The sequence below is a fragment of the Cynara cardunculus genome, assembly GCF_001531365.2.
Source record: "Cynara cardunculus var. scolymus isolate 2C chromosome LG 6, CcrdV1, whole genome shotgun sequence".
Lineage (NCBI taxonomy): Eukaryota > Viridiplantae > Streptophyta > Magnoliopsida > Asterales > Asteraceae > Cynara > Cynara cardunculus.
The window spans coordinates 19,444,296-19,463,373 of NC_037533.1; the positions used below are offsets into that span (position 1 = coordinate 19,444,296).

Consider the following 19,078-nt stretch of genomic DNA (forward strand, 5'->3'; position numbering starts at 1 on the left):
TTGATCAATGAACATAAATTGGTCTTACGGGTCTCACGAAAAACCCTTGGTCTCACGTGAACCCAACCCTGTATATGTATATGTATATATATGTATATATGTATATATATATATATATATATGTATGTATATGAATAATTTTATATTACGGCAATTATTTTGTGCCATGGCTACAAAATTTCTATGTTCACCTCTGGTCTCTCTGCCTTGAAATGGAGGTAAGGTCTTCGTACATTCTACTTCCAATACATTCCGCGGGATGTGCGAGATAGACCGGATTCGTGGGTTTGTTTGGTTTGGTATGGTTTACATTTTACAACCGTAACTAAGAATGTCGCTTTATATGTGAAACGTTATTTGGTGATAGGTTGGCTTCATTTGAAACTAGTGGAGAAAGCAAACGAAGAGAGTGTGGTTCTTCCCGAACACAATCTAAAGCCCGGTGTAGGTGCCGCAATCGAAAGGCTTGGAGGGAACCCGAGTGAATAATAATACCGTCTCCATAATTCTTGAACTGTGTCGTACCAACGAGTATGTTTATGCCAGCATGAGAAAGTGATTAAATATACGACAGTCGCAAGAACGTAAAGCAGGGAATGCTTTCTTATGTTAAGGTTATGTTGGATACCGAGCCAACGAATCTAGGATCCAAAATTTTGTAAGGTATCATCTTGTTTTTTCTTAACTGTAATAGGATGCTTGTTTATGAGATGTATGCAGATCTGACATTTTTAGTTCAATAGAGCTTTATCATGAAAGGTATTTGTGGACCAAAATATCTGAAAAGTAAATTACGTTTTTGTCCCTGTAGTTTGTTAGATATTGCAGATTTCATCCCTGTGGTTTTAAAAGTATAAAAACGAGAATAAAAAATTTCAACAAACCACAGGGACTAAAAGCATAATTTACTCAAATTGAATTGAAAACTATTATATTTATTTGAGTAGTTACAAATTTGGTCCATGTAGTTTGTAAATAACAATTTTTGTTCCATAGTTTTGAAGTTACATGATGATTGTCGTGGTTTGTAAAAATGTCCAATATTTGGTTCATCCTTCTAATGGCCTTTAAAAAATTTCGTTAAAAAATTCACTAAATACGCTCATACCCCTACGGTTTGCCTTTCCTTCTTGTAATATCCTTAAAATGAAGAACATTCACTATCCGACCTCAATTTGTTCCCCATTCTCTCTGCCTGGCGACCCCTCCCCCTATTTTTCGATAATCCCCTCACCCACCAACTCCATCGCACGAAACCTATCCCCATCGATGAAAATCCACAGCAACCACTCCAGTTCTCCATTTCCATCCGATCGCTCCACCTTTCCATCTCGATCCCCTCCATTTTTTGAGCCCGGAACAATCAACCATGGGCCACAAGCAGTCCATCTTCTTCAACCACGAATTGAAGAACACCCTACATATTTGGAATCATCGAAAATGTCATACTGGTTTGTGTATATATGTTCTTCAGCAAAAGCAGAGAGAAAAAAAAGGGATATTGTGGTGGGTATTTTCCGGTGGTTTGCATTCTTCATTTTTATGAATGATTTGCCTCCAAGTTGTTACAACTTGGATGCAAATGGATTTTCAAAAGGAAAATGAAAGTTGATGGGACAATTGATAAGTTCAAGACTCGTTTAGTCATTCAAGAATTTAAGCAAAAACCCGAAAATGACTATTTTGACACATATTCTCTTTCCACGTATTTCTACTATTATATTATTGGTTGTCATGACGGCTATACATAATTTGATTATTCATCAAATAGATGTTAAAACAACCTTTTTGAATGGTAACCTTCATAAAGAAGTTTACATGAAACAGGCAGAATGTTTTGCTATGCCCGGAAATGAGGATAAAGTGTGTAAACTTGTGAAATCTTTGTACGGGTTAAAACAAGCTCCTAAATAATGGCATCAAAAGTTTGATAAATGTGGTTTTGCTATAAACCAATGTGACAAATGTGTTTATAGTAGATTTGATGCTAATGGTGTAGGCATGATCATTTGCTTGTATGTAAATGACATGTTGATCATTGGGACTAACCAAAATCAGGTAGATGAAACTAAGAAATTGTTGTCATCTAAGTTTTTGATGAAAGACATGAGAGAGGCTGATGTAATCATTGGAATAAGGATTAAACAGATTAATAAAGGGATTATTATGACACAATCACATTATATTGAGAAAATTCTCAAGAAGTTCAGTTATGGTCATTTTTCTCCTATAAGCATTCATATGGTTCCTAGTATAAAAATTAATGCCAAATACGGGAAATTTGCGTTTATCATGAGAATTAATTTTATGCATCTCGGTGCACCACGTTAGTGTTGATCTTCAATTAAGATTAATTCAAGTGTGGAGATCCATTCTCACTATTCTCACAATAACTTATATTCTCATCAGAACCCAACCTAGCTTTTAAATAGTTGTACATTAATTTTTTTTATTAAAAACCTGCAAAATGACAGATATACCCTTATGTGACTTGCCTGTGATGGGCAACTCCAATAGCAAGAGACCTAACGACGAGGCATGTAAACCGTAACAAAACGTAAACCACAGGATTGTCGGTGTACTTAGGAAAGTCGAGGAACAAAAAGCAAGATTTTGGTAAACCACAAGGACAAAAATGTAATTTACTCTTGTTATTATTTAAAACATTAGTAATCAAACTATGTAATTTTAATATACAATTATAAACCAAATTTATCAAAAGTCTTGAAAATAATTTTTAATGCACAAAGTCTTAAAAACAACTCATAATGCATTAAGTACTATTACTTTATGCATTCGTTCTTAAAATATCTTAATCTACAATTAAAATAATATCATGTTCCCAATATATTTTTGACATTTTTCACTCATGTCTTAACCCTCTCATACCTCTATGTATTATCCCCATCCTCCAAAGTGAGATTCAAACTGATATTCACCATGAGTTATTAAAAATTATCTCTTTCATCTCTCGTTCAATTGCTCTAGAAATTTCGATCTCGCTATCAATCTCTTGATTCTTTGTTATTGGTGTAAATCGAACACATTTATAGAGTCGTTTAAATACATTAGATTTTAAATATATTAGATTTTAAACTGTCATACAAATTTTTCTATCGATAGACTATAATTGAAATTATAACCCTTATTTATTCAAATTGTATTAATACGTAAAGAATTATATCTTTAAATCTTTTATAATAAAGAGGGTAAAACTTCAGGATCTTAATACAATTACATTTTTGCAGGATATCGTATATATATTCATTTTTGGTAGAAGCCAGTAAACCACTCAAACCAGCCAACAACAATAACATCGTTCGTATCTCAACTCGAAGAACATCGTGGTTGATTTGAGTTCCTTTCATTCGCTCTCACCTTCCATTAATTGATTCACCCAAGAAGGTTAGTTATCTATCTGATTTTTCGATTGAACTGTTTGATCTTTCGATTTTGATGATTTTGCACCAGAAATGAAAGTATTAGTAACCCTAGTTCTTGTAATCATCATCCGCACGCTAATCGTCTGTTCAATTTTCCGAATGTAATCTCACTTTCATGATTTGAACTAACGAATTGTTATATGATCATCTAGTTATTAAAGCTTTAAGTCATATTGAATAATTTTGGTCAGTGGAATATGGATTATTATATTTAGATCCTTTGATTTTTCTCCAGATTCAGCTTTTGATTTTAGTTTTTCTCGATTATTTTGATGATACTAATTCGGAGAATACGTATTGTGAGAAGGTCACGGCGGGAAAGTTGGAAAGTCAAGGTGCAATCTTCTCTCCTGGTGAAGAAAAAGAAGATAAAAATTTGGTTGGTGCTTTTAACTATCTGATGATATTGACTTAAATCTATAGTGTCATCAGTTTAATTATGTACATGTATCTGATAAATCTGTGCATACAATAGGATGATGAATGGAGAGGGGGATAGTGAAGCTCTCCCTGAAGCTGTATCCTTGAATGATAGACTTGATGATGAGTTGTTAACATGGAAAGTTTCGGACCGACAATTATTGGATAGAAGTAATGAGGTATCACCAGTTTCATCACGTTACTCATCCTGTGGAGAATCAGAGTTTGATAGATACTGTAGTGCTAATTCTGTAATGGGTACACCTAGTTTGTGTGGTTCTGTTGGTACATTTCAGGACTTCCCCGATTCTGATATTGGGTGTGTGAAAAGTTTGAGAGTTGGGGATGTAGGTGTTCTGGAGAGTTTCAGTTTGGGTGGGAGGCTTGAGAGAAAAAGTGATGATAAGAATTCCTTAGCTTTGGGCAGATTGGGTGAATATCGTCCGAGAAGCGAGTCTTCTGATGTAAAGAGAGGTTTAAATAAGAGAAACAATGAAAAATCAGAACAAACGTTGGTGGTCAGGGAAAATGAAATGCACTCATATGATGAACTGGAAACTTCTTTTACAGATCTGCCAGATGGAGGGGGTGTGGTACTGTGGAAAGACGATATTAATTCAAAAAGAATGCAAAGTACTTCTACTCATAGGTCTCTTGTAAATAATATAAGCGCAGAAACAATGGAGAAGCAGAGGGTGGAAGAAGGTTCTGAGCCTCGCATGGGCATTGATCAGGTGAACAACATATTTGAAGGTGAAAAACACTTGGATGCACATTCTGAAGGGGAAACCTCAGCTCGGTTAGAACATTCAGAATCTGAAGGTTCTATGTTCGGCTATGGTACAGATGATGAGGAACCGACTGACTTGCCTCCCATAGGTTCTATGTGGAAAGATAATATTAATTCCAAAAGCATACAAGATACTTCTAATAAACCTGTTGTAAATAATATAAGTGCAGAAGCAATGGAGGAGCACATGATAGAAGGTTCTGCATCTTGTAAAGGTATTCATCACGTCAACAATGTTTTTGAAGGTGGACGACACTTGGATGAACGTTCTGACGGGGAAACCTCATCTATGTTAGAACATTCAGAATCTGAAGGTTCTATGTATGGCTATGGTACAGACATTGAGGAACCGACTGGTTTGTCTTCTAGAGGTTACCCCCATTATTCACAGGACAAGAAAAGCAATAGTGAGAACACATTGCTTATGACTTCAGCAATAGCATATGGTTCAAATGATTGGAATGATTTCATGCAAGAAACCATGGAAAACCCTCAAAATTTATTTGTCATAGATGAAAATCAAGGACACAACCAAAACGAAATTGGAAGTGGAGGACATGTCTCGAAATCCACCTTTGGGTGTCAAAGTATTGATGTGTCACAGAAACAAGAAAACGTGAAAGACTTTCATATGAACAATCAGATTGATGTTTCCCATGACTTGCCAATGTATTCTAAAACTCATTCAATAAGCCATATTGATTTATTGAAGCATGGGGAGGAAGATCGAGGACAGTTTGTGAATGATATGGCAGTCATTGCCAAACAAGCAGAAGATGTTAATCAGCTCAAGTTGGAGGAAGTTTCTCGAGTGGAGAAGGCCCCTTTGATGGATGTGCTTCCTAGGAAGCCTGAACATACAAATTCAAAAAAAACCACGGACAGTCTCACCAGCCATCTTAAACTTGGTCATGTTTCTTCAACTTTGACACAAGAAGCTGAAGACCATGTAGCTGAAATGCCCAAAGACAAAAGGCCCTTTTCACTGCAGTCATTGCCAAATATTAATGTGGAGAAAAAACCAAATGCTACTCCAATTTCATTCAATATTCCTGAAGACCTTCAAAAGGCAAGTAAGGTTAGTTATAAATTGCACTCTGAACCAGCATTTAAGTTTTCACACGCTTGACTATCATATTTTTGCCACATGAAACATACACCATGTGCCAGTGATAACTAGTGATTCATAAGCTGACAGATGGTCAATGCTAGGATTCTATTATTCTCAGTTGGGTGATGCTTCAATTCTGTAATTCAAAAACCTGTTGAACCACTCGCCATCCTTCTAGTTTAACATGTGTCAACCAAATATAATTTCGATCCGTCCTACATTTGACAATGGTCAAGCAGAAAAGCCTTTCCTCATTTTTTCTAATGTGATAGCCAGCGAAAATAGACAAAAGGATGAAAAGATTGGAAGGAGAGGAGAAAATTGCATCAAGGATTGCTACTTTGGTATTCTGTCTTTGTAATATATCTAACACATATCTATCCAAGTATTGATCTTATATGTTCATTGTGGAAATCTGCCCATTGGGTTAAACTATATGGGGTTAGTTATGATATTAGGAAAAAGCTTGTCTAGGATTGAAGGGGAAGAGGAGTATATGTAGGTCTGCATACAGGCATGCTGGCTATAATATTAATAACAAAAATGTAACCTGGCTATTTAATATGGCTAAACTAACTGGGCTTTTAATGCTTCAATGGAAATAAGCATGCAAGATCCTTCACATCGAAAAGTCAGTGTTAATGATACTACGGGTTAAAATGTTAAACCTCTGATCCTAATGCTGTGAAGTTCCTGTTATCTTAAGTGGCAGGAGAACTAGACGAACTAAAAAGCTTCTTGTTGTTTGTGGGTATGATTTTCTCTCCATGTCTCATGTTCAAAGGCCTTAGCGTTGTTAATATTGTCATTCATCGTACATGTCTTTTCTTTGCAACCTGATCGATGTTCTTGCTAAAATGCAAAGAAGATTATGATTTGCAATAAAGAGTAATTTTGGACAAAACATGGAAAAGTTGATCAAAATAAACCCATCAAATTGCTGATGTTTGCATAGTGTAGTGTTCTTTTCATTTTTAAAGAATAATGGTTTGTTGCAGGCCGTATGCAGTGGTTCAAAAAGTCAATACCTCCAAAGTTTTGCTGGGAAATTCCTTATAATAATACCCCTACGATTCTGAGACTTCATTTTGTTCTGTTTCATTTCTTGTAGAAAATCGGTATCTAATGGCAGAACTATCATGTTTTGGGTTATAAGTGGTCCACTGGTTGCTTGCTGCTATTTGTTAGTTTCAATGTTTTCATATCCTTGTATAGTGTTTCTTCCAACCTTGACGGTCTTTGATGTGCAACTCCTTTTCAGCTCTCTAAGCTCTCTCTCTCTCTCTCTCTCTCTATATATATATATATATATATATATATATATATCAGCATGCTAGTATTCTTTACTGAATAGCTTCAATTTCTGTAGATTTTTCGCTATAGATGATCGTAACTTTGCTACTGACACTTTGCAGGCAGAAAACTATGAACTGAATGAATTCTATGATGAAGTTGTCTATGAAATGGAAGAGATACTACTTGATTCTGGTGAGTCTCCTGCAGCTAGGTTCACCCGTAGTAGGAAACATCATTCCCAGCTTTCTCTCCCTTCAAGAGACGGTGGCTCTACTGCTTCAACTTCTAGTATCGACAACTCTCACTCAGTGGTTCACAAAATTGATGGCATCCAAGTAGTTGGTGCAAAGCAGAAGAAGGGGGACGTCTCACTGGGTGAAAGATTGGTCGGAGTGAAGGAATATACTGTCTACACGTTAAGGGTGTGGAGTGGGACCCATCAGTGGGAGGTGGAGCGGCGATACCGTGATTTCTTTACTTTGTATCGTCGTTTAAAGGCTTCATTTGCCAACAAAGGTTGGGATCTTCCTTCTCCTTGGTCATCGGTTGATCGGGAGTCCAGGAAATATTTCGGCAATGCCTCTCCAGATGTCATTTCAGAGAGAAGTGTTCTCATTCAAGAATGCTTACAATCTATTATACACTCCAAGTTCTCATCCAGTCTCCCTAGTTCTATGATGTGGTTCTTATCCCCACCAAAGACCGGGCCGGGTTCCCCTGTTTTTAACACACATATTTCTCAGTCACAAATTTCCTCTGGAAGCAAGCCTACACCAGTGTACACATTGGGGCAGTCAATATCACTTATTGTTGAAATCAGGCCTCACAAATCAATGAGGCAAATGCTAGAAGCACAGCATTATACTTGTGCAGGATGCCACAAATACTTTGATGAGGGAAAAACTCGGTTGTGGGAATTTGTACAAACGCTCGGGTGGGGCAAGCCTCGTGTTTGTGAATATAGCGGTCAGGTGTTTTGTTCATCTTGTCACATAAATGAAACTGCGATCTTGCCTGCTAGAGTTTTGCATTGGTGGGATTTTACAGAGTATCCAGTGTCTCAGTTGGCTAAATCATATCTGGATTCTATTCATGACAAGGTAATTTGAGTATTACCCACCTTATCTTTTACTAATCCTTCTTCCTTTGGACAACCGTTGATAATATTCCATATGTAACTCACTATAGTGAATCACAAATTTAGCTCTTTGACTGCCTTTCAATCTCATCCACTTATGCATATCCATGTAGACATCTCTTCTGGTAAGAAAATTCAGAAACATTTAAACTCTGTAAATAGACAATGGGACAAATTCTATCTAAATTAGGAATGAATGGCAATTCGAACCATTGTACCCAGCCTTTGGTTGTTAAAAAACCACCATATATCCTAAAATGCAAAAGAAAAAAGAACTATTGAAGTTGACAAGAATGCAAAGAGATAGACAAAAACTTTATCGCTATAATTAACAGATTTTGCCTACTGGACATCAAAACTTACGGACTGAACCAGGAAAAGGGAACAATATTTAACGGGCATAATATCATTAAAGGATTTTACATGTGGACACATCTAATATTGATAGCTTGGAGCATTTCATTAACAATAATATCATAAGCATGCCAAAATACTTTTAATTCGCTGTCACAGATGAGTCATGACTTATTTTTCTTTCTTACTCTTATGTGCAACTTTGATATTAAGGTTGGGTATAAAAAATAATGTAAATGGAAAATGTATTAACTTACTGGATTTTTGTATGTATGAAGAAAGTAAGAAAAATAGAAAATAAAGATTCATCGGATTAAGTTTATAAATTCCCATGTTTTTCTTTTCTTATACCCACACATCTTGATATATACGTAGTATATCTACAATGATAGCGTTTTTGTCATATTATGGTGCGATCATTTGGACAATCCAGTCAGGTAGGTGATTTGTTTGTTTTTGGCATTTCTATTTTTTTGTCAACTAAAGTGTATTTTGCCATTTAAAAAGTATTAACAACTCGTAAGCCCCCCCCCCCCCCCCCCCCCCCCCCAAAGGGTGGGCCGGCGCTTTTTTTCTGTTTGCATTTTAGAAAGTATAGTGGTGGTTTAACAACCTAAGGCAACCAATGTTTTTGAAATTGCCATTCACTCTTTAATCTTGATTGATATATTTGTTACCATGGAGTCTGGAGCTGCTATCTTTGCCCCCACCCACCCATCCACCACATACCCACACCCTTTATTTCTGTAAAATTTGGCATACATCTCAGAAATTTGACTATAAATATAAAATTTCCATCTTTGCATGAACTGAGGGTTATTGTGGTTGTTTCAATCGAACTATGAGTGTTTCTATATTTCTTGTGTGTACTCACAGCTTTTAATGTGAGTAATTCTTTTTTGTGGTTTTTCTTCTTTCAGCCAATGCTTTGTGTCAGTGCTGTGAACCCTTTCCTGTTCTCCAAAGTTCCACCTCTACAACACGTTATAAATGTCAGGAAAAGGATCGGGCGAATGCTTCCATATGTTCGTTGCCCATTTCGTAGGTCCATATACAAAGGAGTTGGGTCCCGGAGATATATCCTTGAAAGCAGCGACTTCTTTGCTCTGAAAGACCTTGTTGATCTTTCTAAAGGAGTATTTGCAGGTTAGATACTTTTGCAGGTCCTTTTTAGCCAGATTGGCATATGGTTTACATGGTTTTCCTATATTTTTATAGCCAATGATTTTATCAGAAGATAATTTTCGAGGCATATATAGTAGCGGAAATACCCTCAGTTTCATGTGTATTTATTCAAGTACATCACAACATTTCTACGTTAGAACCCTAAATCACAAAGAACCACAAGCCAAGCAGAAAAGAAATTCGTAAAAGGAATATATTTTGTATATATCTCGCCTAGGAATATCAGCTTATATGTTCTCTCTCCATTTTGCATTTAGGCTATGTTTGGCAAACTAGCTCGTAAGCTAGATGTTAGTTGAAAAGCTAGTTGTTGCTTAGGAGCATCTCCAACTGATCCTCCAAAATGGCGAATGGAGATTTTGGGCAAATTTTTTACTCCAACAGATTCTCCAAAAGGGAGAAAGTAGGAGAGAGAGAGTAAAATTCTCCAAAACTTGGACAACTTCCTAAAGATGATTACCATGAAAGAAATAATTTTTTAATTAAATTCCCACCAATAAGAAACCTTGATGTTAAATGTTTAGGGGAGAGAAATAATCTTTTAGTAACTGTATAAAATATTTTGATAATATAATTAATGTTGTAATCTCTAGAAATAGAGAATCTGTTGGAGTTGAATGTAATTCTTTTTTGGAGATTTTGAATTTTGATTCTCCTCTTGAGAAATCTTGGAGATTTTGTTGGAGATGCTCTGATAAACTAGCCATGTAAAGCTAGATGACAATATAAAATAACTTATAAGGACATGTTGAAAAATTAATTGGAACATACAAGGGGGTAATTGGATTAAAAAAAGTCTCTAGAGCTTATTTTAAACGCTACTTGAAGTAACTTTTCAAAAAGCTAGCTTATGTTTAACCAAACAGGACATTTTTCAATAAGGTCAAAAATAAGCTAGCTTATGGTTGCCAAACACGGCTTTAATTACTTGCATTTGGAAAATGTCCCCATTTTTATGGTAACGGGAGGAAAAACATCCCAAAACGTTTGGTTATTGTTTCTTGAGGAATTTTACAGCAGATTCTCTTGATGTATGCTCTTGCAGCACTGCCAGTGATGGTAGAAACTATTTCCAAGAAAATTGTGGATCATATCACTGATGAATGTTTGATATGCTACGATGTGGGCGTCCCCTGTGGTGCTCGACAAGCTTGTGATGATCCATCTTCTCTCATTTTCCCTTTTCAGGTAAACCATCTTTTCGCTATCCGTTGTTAATTAAGCATTAGATCGCTTTACAAAATCTTCAAAATGCTGTGGGTGACGTAAAAATTACAAAAAAACACCTAAACGCACCACCAAAAGAACAAGAATCCTTGGAGGTTGTGTTTGGTGCGCGGGACAAGACATGACAACAACTTGTTGTCCTACGTTTGGTGCGACGTTAAGGGGTCGTTTATCAAAACGCTTTTTGAGTAAGCAGTTACTGGTAAGAGGCACCACTCTCACTAACCTTGCCAGGTAAGATTCTTGGCCATCAAAATGGTATCGTATGCAACAATCTTACCCAGTAAGCACTTACCGATAAGTGAGGGTGAGTAAGAGTCGCCACCCTCACTTACTGAGTAAAAGGGGCCGTTTACCAAACACTTACCCGATAAGTGCTTACCGGTAAAATTTAACACTATTATTTACTTACCGGGTAAGATTTTGGTCTACCAGAACGATATCGTATGGAATAATTTACCCGGGTAGGCGCTTATTGTGGTAAGAGTTTTTGCCCTCACTTACCGGATAAGACTCTTGGTCCTTGTCTCGCTCTTACCAGGTAAGAGTTTTGGTCCTTACCATATTCATCCGGTGAGGTAGTGTAACTTGGTAAGCGTTTGATAAACGGCTCCTGTAAGACTCCTGTTACTTGCCTTGCCTCTTACCAGGTAAGATTTTTGGCCCTTGTTACCTGGTAAGGTTTTGTAAATGTCCCCCAAGACCGGGACAGGACATGACTGAGTTGGACAAAATTGCATTTTTTTTTGTCCCACTAAAATAAGCGCAATAGAAATCAGTAAGATGGGTTAAGATTGGTAAATTACTAATTACCCATGGCCAATAAAAACCTTAAAACCTTGCATAATAATATTTTGTCCGTCTACGTACCAAACGCACCCTGTGGACCATGTCAGCTAAACTGGCAAATAAAAGCTACGCCTTGTGGTTCCTCCCCATAGATATCCCGTTCAAGTCTCCTTCAGGGCCGCTGGAGATTTTCCTAGCTATTGTCTTCATGGGTCCACGGGATTAGTCGAGATGTAGCGAGCTAACCCAGACACCTACGGTTTCCCAAAAAAGAAATAACAAGAATTTCATGTTGACAAATGGGATGCAAATTCCACAGGAAGGTGAGATTGAAAGGTGTAAACCTTGTGAATTGGTTTACCACAAAGCTTGCTACAAGAAGACGGTTACTTGCCCATGTGGTGTGGATCTTGGGGAACGATCGGTTAGAACCCCGAACGTCAGCACAAATGAGGTTCCAAAAAACTTGGTGAACGATACAGAATCGAGATCTTCAATGGCGTTCCTCTCGGGGCTGTTGTCGAAGGCTACTCCTGCAAAATTCTGGAGGCCGAAGGACAACGATACGGTAATCCCAATGGGTTCCTTACCAAACTCTTCTCTTTGATTTGTTTGTATTTATGGAACTCAATTTTGTTTACTTTCATATTCACAAAAAGATTTATTTGGAATCTTTGATACTACCCCTTAATTCTTTGTAAGCATTTGGTGGAAAAATGAGTGAAAAATCCTTCCTTCCCCACATTTTTCAGCTTACTGCCATTGATATTTGAGTGTCAGTAGGCATGGTAATGGGGCAGGGACCCCAATCCTCGCCCCCGCCCCCATTCCCATCGGGGAATTTGATCACATCCTCGTCCCCAACGGGGAAACAAGGATTTTTTTTCCGTTTGTATGAGTATTTCTTAAATCAAATGTGTGGGACATTAGTCTCACGTATTTCTAGTAAACCTAAAGTAAAAGGAATTTAATTTAATATAAGAATATACATCAGAATTAAATAATATATAATATAATTTATTAATTAATATATGTACGGATAAGGGGCGGGGAGTGTTATACCCGTCCCCATCCCCAGTTTGAGCCAAACGGGGATCCCCGTCTCCTAGACCCGGTTTAACGGGGAATCCTCGTCCCCGACCGGGGCCGGTGAACTAGGTTCCGCGGCGGGTCGAAGTGACTTTCTATGCCTACATTTTAGTAATTAGTCTTGCTTCTTCTTTTGAAAAATGGTGGTTTCAATCCCTCCAAAAACAAATATGAGTAAATTATGATTTTTTGTCCATGTGGTTTGTTAATAATTTCAATTTTCGTCTTTGTGGTTTGTTAATTACTCTATAATTTATCGTTATTTTTGTCTCTTAGGGTACTTCCTACATTTTGAGTATAAGGGTCCAAAATAATATAGAATTGTAAATCATAGGGACTAGATTTGTAAATTATGAGAACAAGAATAACAATGAATTACAAACTGTGAGAATGAAAACCGTAATTTTTAAACGCCAGGGACGATAACTGCAGTTTTTAAGAAACTACAGGGATGAAAAACGTAATTTACTCAAAAGAAATTTAATGCTGTTGGCAAGCTTTGAGAAATTCTCAGGTCAAAGCTTTTTTTCACACATCTTTTTTTGTATGTTGGTCGTTTTACTTTTTAAGATGTACCAAAACTTTGAGATAATGGATGCAAACTAAAAAAAGCTTTATAATTACTTGTTAATGGAGTTGAATTTATTAAGTTCTGCGGAGTTGGTGTCTGATTATGCCTAAGTGTTGCATATATGTTTCCTCGAGCCATTTTTTCTAAACGAACCAAGGCTAATCCAAATTTCCATCCTATTCAAACCATACCTTCGAGGAGCTGTTTCGTTCACGGAATGTTTTATGAATAAATGGAATTTGTAAAAAGGAATTCGGATGGCAAGTGTTTGATTGGCATGAAATAGATTGTAATTTGTCAAATGGATTGAAATTTGTCTTATTAGTTTATAGAATGTAGCTTATAAGTTGGAAAAAAAGAAATTAAAAAAAAATTAAAACGCTTTTGTTTTAAAGTGTGGGATGAAACGGAATTCAAATTTTCATTGTGCAGGAATGACCAAATCCATGAATGGTGGAACGTATAGAATTCAATTTCATTCCATATATAAACCAAATGTTGGAATGGGATTTGGTAACATGGAATTGACCATTTCAATTTCTTTATATCTGGTACCGTCTACGTACCGAACTATGCCCAATGCCATGACCATTCTAGCCATACTTTTGGTCAATAAAACCGAATACCTGAATCAGACATAACTAAAACCAGCTTGATCTCTAACGTGGTTTAGACCCAATGAACGGTCCTAGTCTGGGGTGATAAAATCACTTCGATTTCTACTTGTTCACGCCTCATAGACATCTTGGTCCGTCATAACAAGAAGACTTACCGAATAAAACACTATTTTCCAGATTTCACAACTTAGGAAGAACACTATTTAGTTCAAAAATCTATACATTTTTACTCTACATTCTTAATTTAACATGTACTAAATAGCCAAGCCAATATTTACTACTTTGGAATTGGATTTGAGATGAACTTCTGCAAGAATTTAGGTACAGTGGAACAGTACAGGGGTTATACTTGAAATCAAATGTTATCAGTCGCATCCCCAAACGTTGAAAGAGAAAAGGGCGCAACAGCCACGTTAAATGTCTTTGATCCTACTTTATCGATATGCTTCATTTCAAAGTCACCTTCCTGCAAATACGATCCGTAGATAATTAACATCATCGGACATTCTACAAATTATCTATTGCTTGGAATTAGGGATGGCAAAGAAAACCGAAAACCGAAACTTTCAGGTCAGTTCAGGGACATCTTATCGGGAATGGGGCAGGGATCGGGGATTTTAACCCGGGGGGGGGGGTGGTCACCAGCCTGGCCCGGTATGTGTATATATATTAATTTTAATCTACATACGTGTATATATATATATATAAATATATATATATATATATATATAATATCATTAAAAGAAAATAGTAACATTGAAATTTAAAAGACTTTTATCCACTTTACCTCAACACCCCAAATAAGGCTCACGAAAAAGTCTAAAGTCTAGTTGTCTAATCGTGAGATCGTGATGTTTTACTTTTATATGTAATCTAAGACATTGTTTGTAATTGGTTTGACTATGTTTGAGACATTTAGCCTTACATCTTTGAAAAAATTGTAATTTACTTCTAATTGTGAAAATTAATATATTGTAATTTTTTTCAGATCGGTTCTGGTTTCAGGTTTGGGTATAACCAACGGTGAACGGGAAAAAGAGGATTTTTACCCTCAATGGGTTCCCCAACAGGGATCGGGGAAACTGTGGGGACCCAACAAAGATCCCCGACGGGGATCGGGGCGGTTATGGGGACAATTTCAATTATCGGTTTCAAAGACTGGGGATACCAATAACCAGCCTGAACCCAGCCTGTTGTCATTCCTACTTGGAATTCTTATTGCAAAAGGACCAGATCATGACGTCATAAGACCAAGCAGTCGGGTAGAGGAATTATATGCATACATCCTACCCCCATCCCCACCCTACCCTACCCCTTGTGGGAATTTATTGGGTTTTTTTTATATAGATGGTCCTAGTCCTATAATATGGACCCGGCACAGCACATGATACAACTTCAGGAAACTTCTAAATTTTCTAGCAACTAAGATGCAAATACCCAACCACAAGGGTTGTGGCGGGGTGGTTGAGGTACTGTGGGGGATGTGGGGGAATATCTCACCAGCACAGGGTTCGATTCTAGGCGTACACAACAATTGTGGCCACTAAGTTTATCAGGGCTGATTTCTTGTAGTCACAATTTGTCGGGATTAATCCCGGCATAGCTTGGGACACCCTTCAAAAAAAAGATGAAAATACCCATTGTCCCTTGAGTTAAATATTTTTTGGTCTCCTAGAAGTAATTTGAGAACTTCTGTGGACAATCTTGTACATGATCAAAAATAAATCAAACAAATGATTCACCTTATTTCTAAAAGTGGAAGGTAATTTGAAACATCAAATTAATCTTAATGCTAAAAAAATTCTGGAACATAACTCTTCCATTTTTTTCAGAGACGAAAACAATAAAGGATTTTTTCTTTTGGGGGGTGTTAAAATGTATGGTATATTATCAGCAAAAGATAAACAGGAAGGAAACTTGAATAAATGCTAATGGAAGAAATGAAGGATGCAAATATGTATACTCACCATTCTACCACTAGGAGTGGTTAACGGGCATGCTGATGAATATTCGAAACTATTGTTAGGAAGTATAACTGGTTGTTCACCAATAACTCCAATGCCCCTACAGAAAGGAGAATGTGTTATGATTTGCATAGCAAAAAACGCTTCAGCAAAATAGAAACTTGATCAATGGAATTACATGTCAGAAGAGAAGGATCATACCAAACATCCTCTGATTTCTCATTAGCATTGGTAATTATCCAGTGCCTCTTAAGAAGCTGAACAGGGCGGTTTGAGTTATTAGTAATTCTTATTCGGTAGGCAAAGAAGTATTGGCCTCTTAAAGGTTGGCTGCGCCCTTCAATGTACACACTCCTAACTTGAACCCTGATCCCCTGAAATATTAATACAATTTTCGTTAATTCATCAACTGGTTGCAACTTCTAAGATCTCCAATAACTAAGAAACAAACATAGCTCCAGTTGATCAGGAAATGAGAATGCAATAGTAGTAAGCAAAAGCAAGGCTCCAATCATTGTAGCTATCTGGTGTCTTCTGAAAATTAGCACATTATACTGCATATTTAGAAAATTTAAGACCTTTATTGCAGTTCTTCACATCATTACCACATTATAATGTCATCATTAACCTGGATCATAGGTTCATAACTATTTTGAAATGAAACTTCCCTTCGGTTCCGTCCCCTTTATCAAAAAAAAGCTCATAACCATGTGCGGTCATTTTGCTTTTAACTAAAAATCCACACTCTCAAAGACTACACAGGTTGAATATACATGCAAGCAAGGTCAAATAGGGTGATAAGGAAGGTCTATTTAACATTCTAAAGCAAAATTTCTAAATACATACACCACTCGTAACCACAATAGGACACAAGGTCACTAGCACTAGTCGCCCATACATAACTTGAATTGGAACTATAGATATTAAACCCTCTTTGTTTGATTATCTTAATATATATATATATATATAGTATATGAAAATATCAATAATCAAAAAGACTACAAAAGATTCTATTTAATGGAACAACAAACAACCTGTTGTCATGTGTACACATATCATGTCATACCATGCACACATAAAAAGGCACAACCTATCAAATTTTGAAAATGAAAAGCCAGAATTTGTTAATGGAATTCACTGTCTAACTGGCATCAAATAACTAAAGCAAGGATAACGACAAGCAAAATCCATGTTCTGTTATAGTAGTCTCCATATATTAATCCGTTTCCAATAGATGGCAATTGGTTAGAGTTTAAAGACACAATAGAGAAGAGATAAATTAACGAACACTGCCACCTAGAAAGAGAGGAAGGAAAACAACCTAAAAGATTAGAGCAAAAAAGGATAGGGAAATAGTTATCGTACCAAGGTTGTTGCATCACTTGAACACTTCAGTAGATAATGAGGAGCAATTTCATTTATCTGATCACGATATCTTGCTGCATCCTAAAAGAGCATAAAAGGAGAAAACAAATAATAAAAAAAACAAGCATAAACATTATAATTTTCAACTAGGTTTAAAACACAAAATGAGCACATAATCCTCGATGCTGAAACATGTAATGCAATTTACTGAATAGAAAAACAAGGACTCAAGAAATGACTCAAATACAGGGCATACTACTAAAATGTGGACGACTTCCATTTGATATACATATATGAATATACACACTCACACACACAGAACATCACCTTCTAAAGCTTATTAAAGAGCCAATAGCATATAGGTATTGGCCATGTTAGTAGAGCATTCCCTGAGTGAGGTGGCCGAAAAGGAAAATACTTGAGAGTTTATGCTTATCCATGCTTTCAATGAACCCCGACATTAGGACAAATATAATTTTAGAAATGGGTGTCAGACCTAATAAAGACGTTCATTCAAGTAGAACCCCATGGTCAAAAACTCAAAATAATTAAACGATTGAAGAACTGGACACATACACAACCAAAGCTTGTTGATGATAAATTAACAGAGTAGAGCAACAAAATTGACTTGGTAACACATACCCGCAATGGCAGATTGAGAAATTGTATATTGAAGTACTTTCAAGAACTTTCCAAGTAATAGTATGAACCCAAATTCCCAATTTTCAAGAAGATCATATTTGAATAGTTAGACTCCATGATACTGGACATGCTTGTTTTGTGAAAAAACAACCGGTAAATTGGGCAAAATAATACCTTAAACCTCTCGTCTGCAATGGCCTCCCTCATCAAGCCGCGAAGACGTAAAACAGGTTCCTCCTCTTCGAATGATTTCAAAGAATCACGAAGCCTAGCAGCTTCTTTGTAATTCTACAAATGCATAGCTTTAATATTATCAGATATTCTTAGAGCAAACAATCCCAGCCGTCTCAGTAACCCCAAAACCCAAATCTATTGAGCGAAAACACATTGTCCATCACTCTTCAATCAAAATCAAACTCTAATAATCAATTAACGGAAGAATCAATCATAATTTTGCAGTAATCGAAATGATAATTCCATAACCCCAAAAACAACTGATTGTAGAAAAACCACATGATACATAATTCAAAATAAATAATTCTCAACTAAAAACCTAACCTCAGACTTGGCGGCAAGTTCCATTTGTTGTCTCATCAACGCATAAGTTTGACTCCGTGCAAAAAACGAACTCCCATTCTGCTGACTTTGGCTCTCCGCTCCACCAGCTTCGGCTCCGGCACCAGCACCGCCATCTCTCTCCGAAGCACGCGCAATTATCCTACAATTCCTCCTCCCCTGATCTCTACAATTGAACCTAACCGGAAAATCTCCAACACCAAAACTGACACGACCTGGCGCCGTATACCTCGATTCAACATCATTACAATCCACAAACAACTTTAAGCTCATGGAATGCATATTTTCTCCGAAAATTACTGCGATTTTTGCAGATTATTGGATAAATTTTGTGATGAAAAGATAGGGATCCGCGACGACGATCGGATAATCAGATGAAATTGGAATATGAAGCCGAGAGTGGGCGATATATGGCGAGGACGTGGTGGAAGATCTGATAGTAGTATTATTCATTGGATAATAGATTTTTGGCCAAAATCAGTCCCAAATCTTGCCATCCAT

The 19,078-nt window shown here is 36.7% G+C and overlaps 3 protein-coding genes across 8 annotated transcripts in view; 2 read left to right on the top strand and 1 right to left on the bottom strand.

The window, feature by feature from the left end:
• The window catches only part of LOC112514414, an 8,140-nt gene extending 7,368 nt beyond the window's left edge, over positions 1-772 (top strand). For 4 of the 5 annotated variants that reach the window (XM_025120876.1, XM_025120879.1, XM_025120877.1 and 1 more), the window contains one exon: positions 368-734. In XM_025120876.1, coding sequence (XP_024976644.1) covers positions 368-489 — 122 coding nt within the window. In that variant the 3' untranslated portion in view covers positions 490-734. Of the gene's footprint in view, positions 1-367 lie in introns of all 5 variants that reach the window. The other variant, XM_025120878.1, reaches the window with a different exon arrangement.
• Positions 773-3,294: 2,522 nt separating this feature from the next.
• Positions 3,295-12,504, top strand: LOC112514564. 2 transcript variants are annotated; one of them, XM_025121096.1, is made up of 7 exons: positions 3,295-3,405; positions 3,751-3,822; positions 3,919-5,731; positions 7,180-8,160; positions 9,473-9,698; positions 10,783-10,925; positions 12,073-12,504. In XM_025121096.1, the coding sequence occupies exons 3-7, from the start codon at positions 3,920-3,922 to the stop codon at positions 12,358-12,360; spliced, it is 3,450 nt and encodes a 1,149-aa protein (XP_024976864.1). In that variant the 5' UTR covers positions 3,295-3,405; positions 3,751-3,822; position 3,919; the 3' UTR covers positions 12,361-12,504. The 2 variants fall into 2 exon arrangements, with proteins under 2 accessions (XP_024976864.1, XP_024976865.1); XM_025121097.1 differs by having other exon boundaries at positions 3,919-5,722.
• A 1,679-nt stretch (positions 12,505-14,183) lies between these two features.
• On the bottom strand, positions 14,184-19,059 carry LOC112514981. The gene is made up of 6 exons (XM_025121635.1): positions 18,560-19,059; positions 18,176-18,289; positions 17,360-17,440; positions 16,196-16,368; positions 15,998-16,094; positions 14,184-14,496 (listed from the first exon to the last, which is right to left on the bottom strand). Exons 1-6 carry the CDS (start codon positions 18,857-18,859, stop codon positions 14,386-14,388), a joined length of 876 nt encoding a protein of 291 aa, XP_024977403.1. The 5' UTR covers positions 18,860-19,059; the 3' UTR covers positions 14,184-14,385.
• Positions 19,060-19,078: the final 19 nt, after the last annotated feature.

What these genes read in the sequence shown, in the direction of transcription:
- LOC112514564 (XM_025121096.1), top strand. Translation starts at nt 3,920, where the DNA reads ATGATGAATGGAGAGGGGGATAGTGAAGCTCTCCCTGAAGCTGTATCC. An exon ending in TGGATTCTATTCATGACAAG is followed by an intron (nt 8,161 to 9,472) that starts GTAATTTGAGTA and finishes TTCTTCTTTCAG; the next exon opens with CCAATGCTTTGTGTCAGTGC. An exon ending in CTCTCATTTTCCCTTTTCAG is followed by an intron (nt 10,926 to 12,072) that starts GTAAACCATCTT and finishes CAAATTCCACAG; the next exon opens with GAAGGTGAGATTGAAAGGTG.
- LOC112514981 (XM_025121635.1), bottom strand. Translation starts at nt 18,859, where the DNA reads ATGCATTCCATGAGCTTAAAGTTGTTTGTGGATTGTAATGATGTTGAA. An exon ending in AACTTGCCGCCAAGTCTGAG is followed by an intron (nt 18,290 to 18,559) that starts GTTAGGTTTTTA and finishes ATGCATTTGTAG; the next exon opens with AATTACAAAGAAGCTGCTAG. An exon ending in CCACTCCTAGTGGTAGAATG is followed by an intron (nt 14,497 to 15,997) that starts GTGAGTATACAT and finishes TCGTATTTGCAG; the next exon opens with GAAGGTGACTTTGAAATGAA.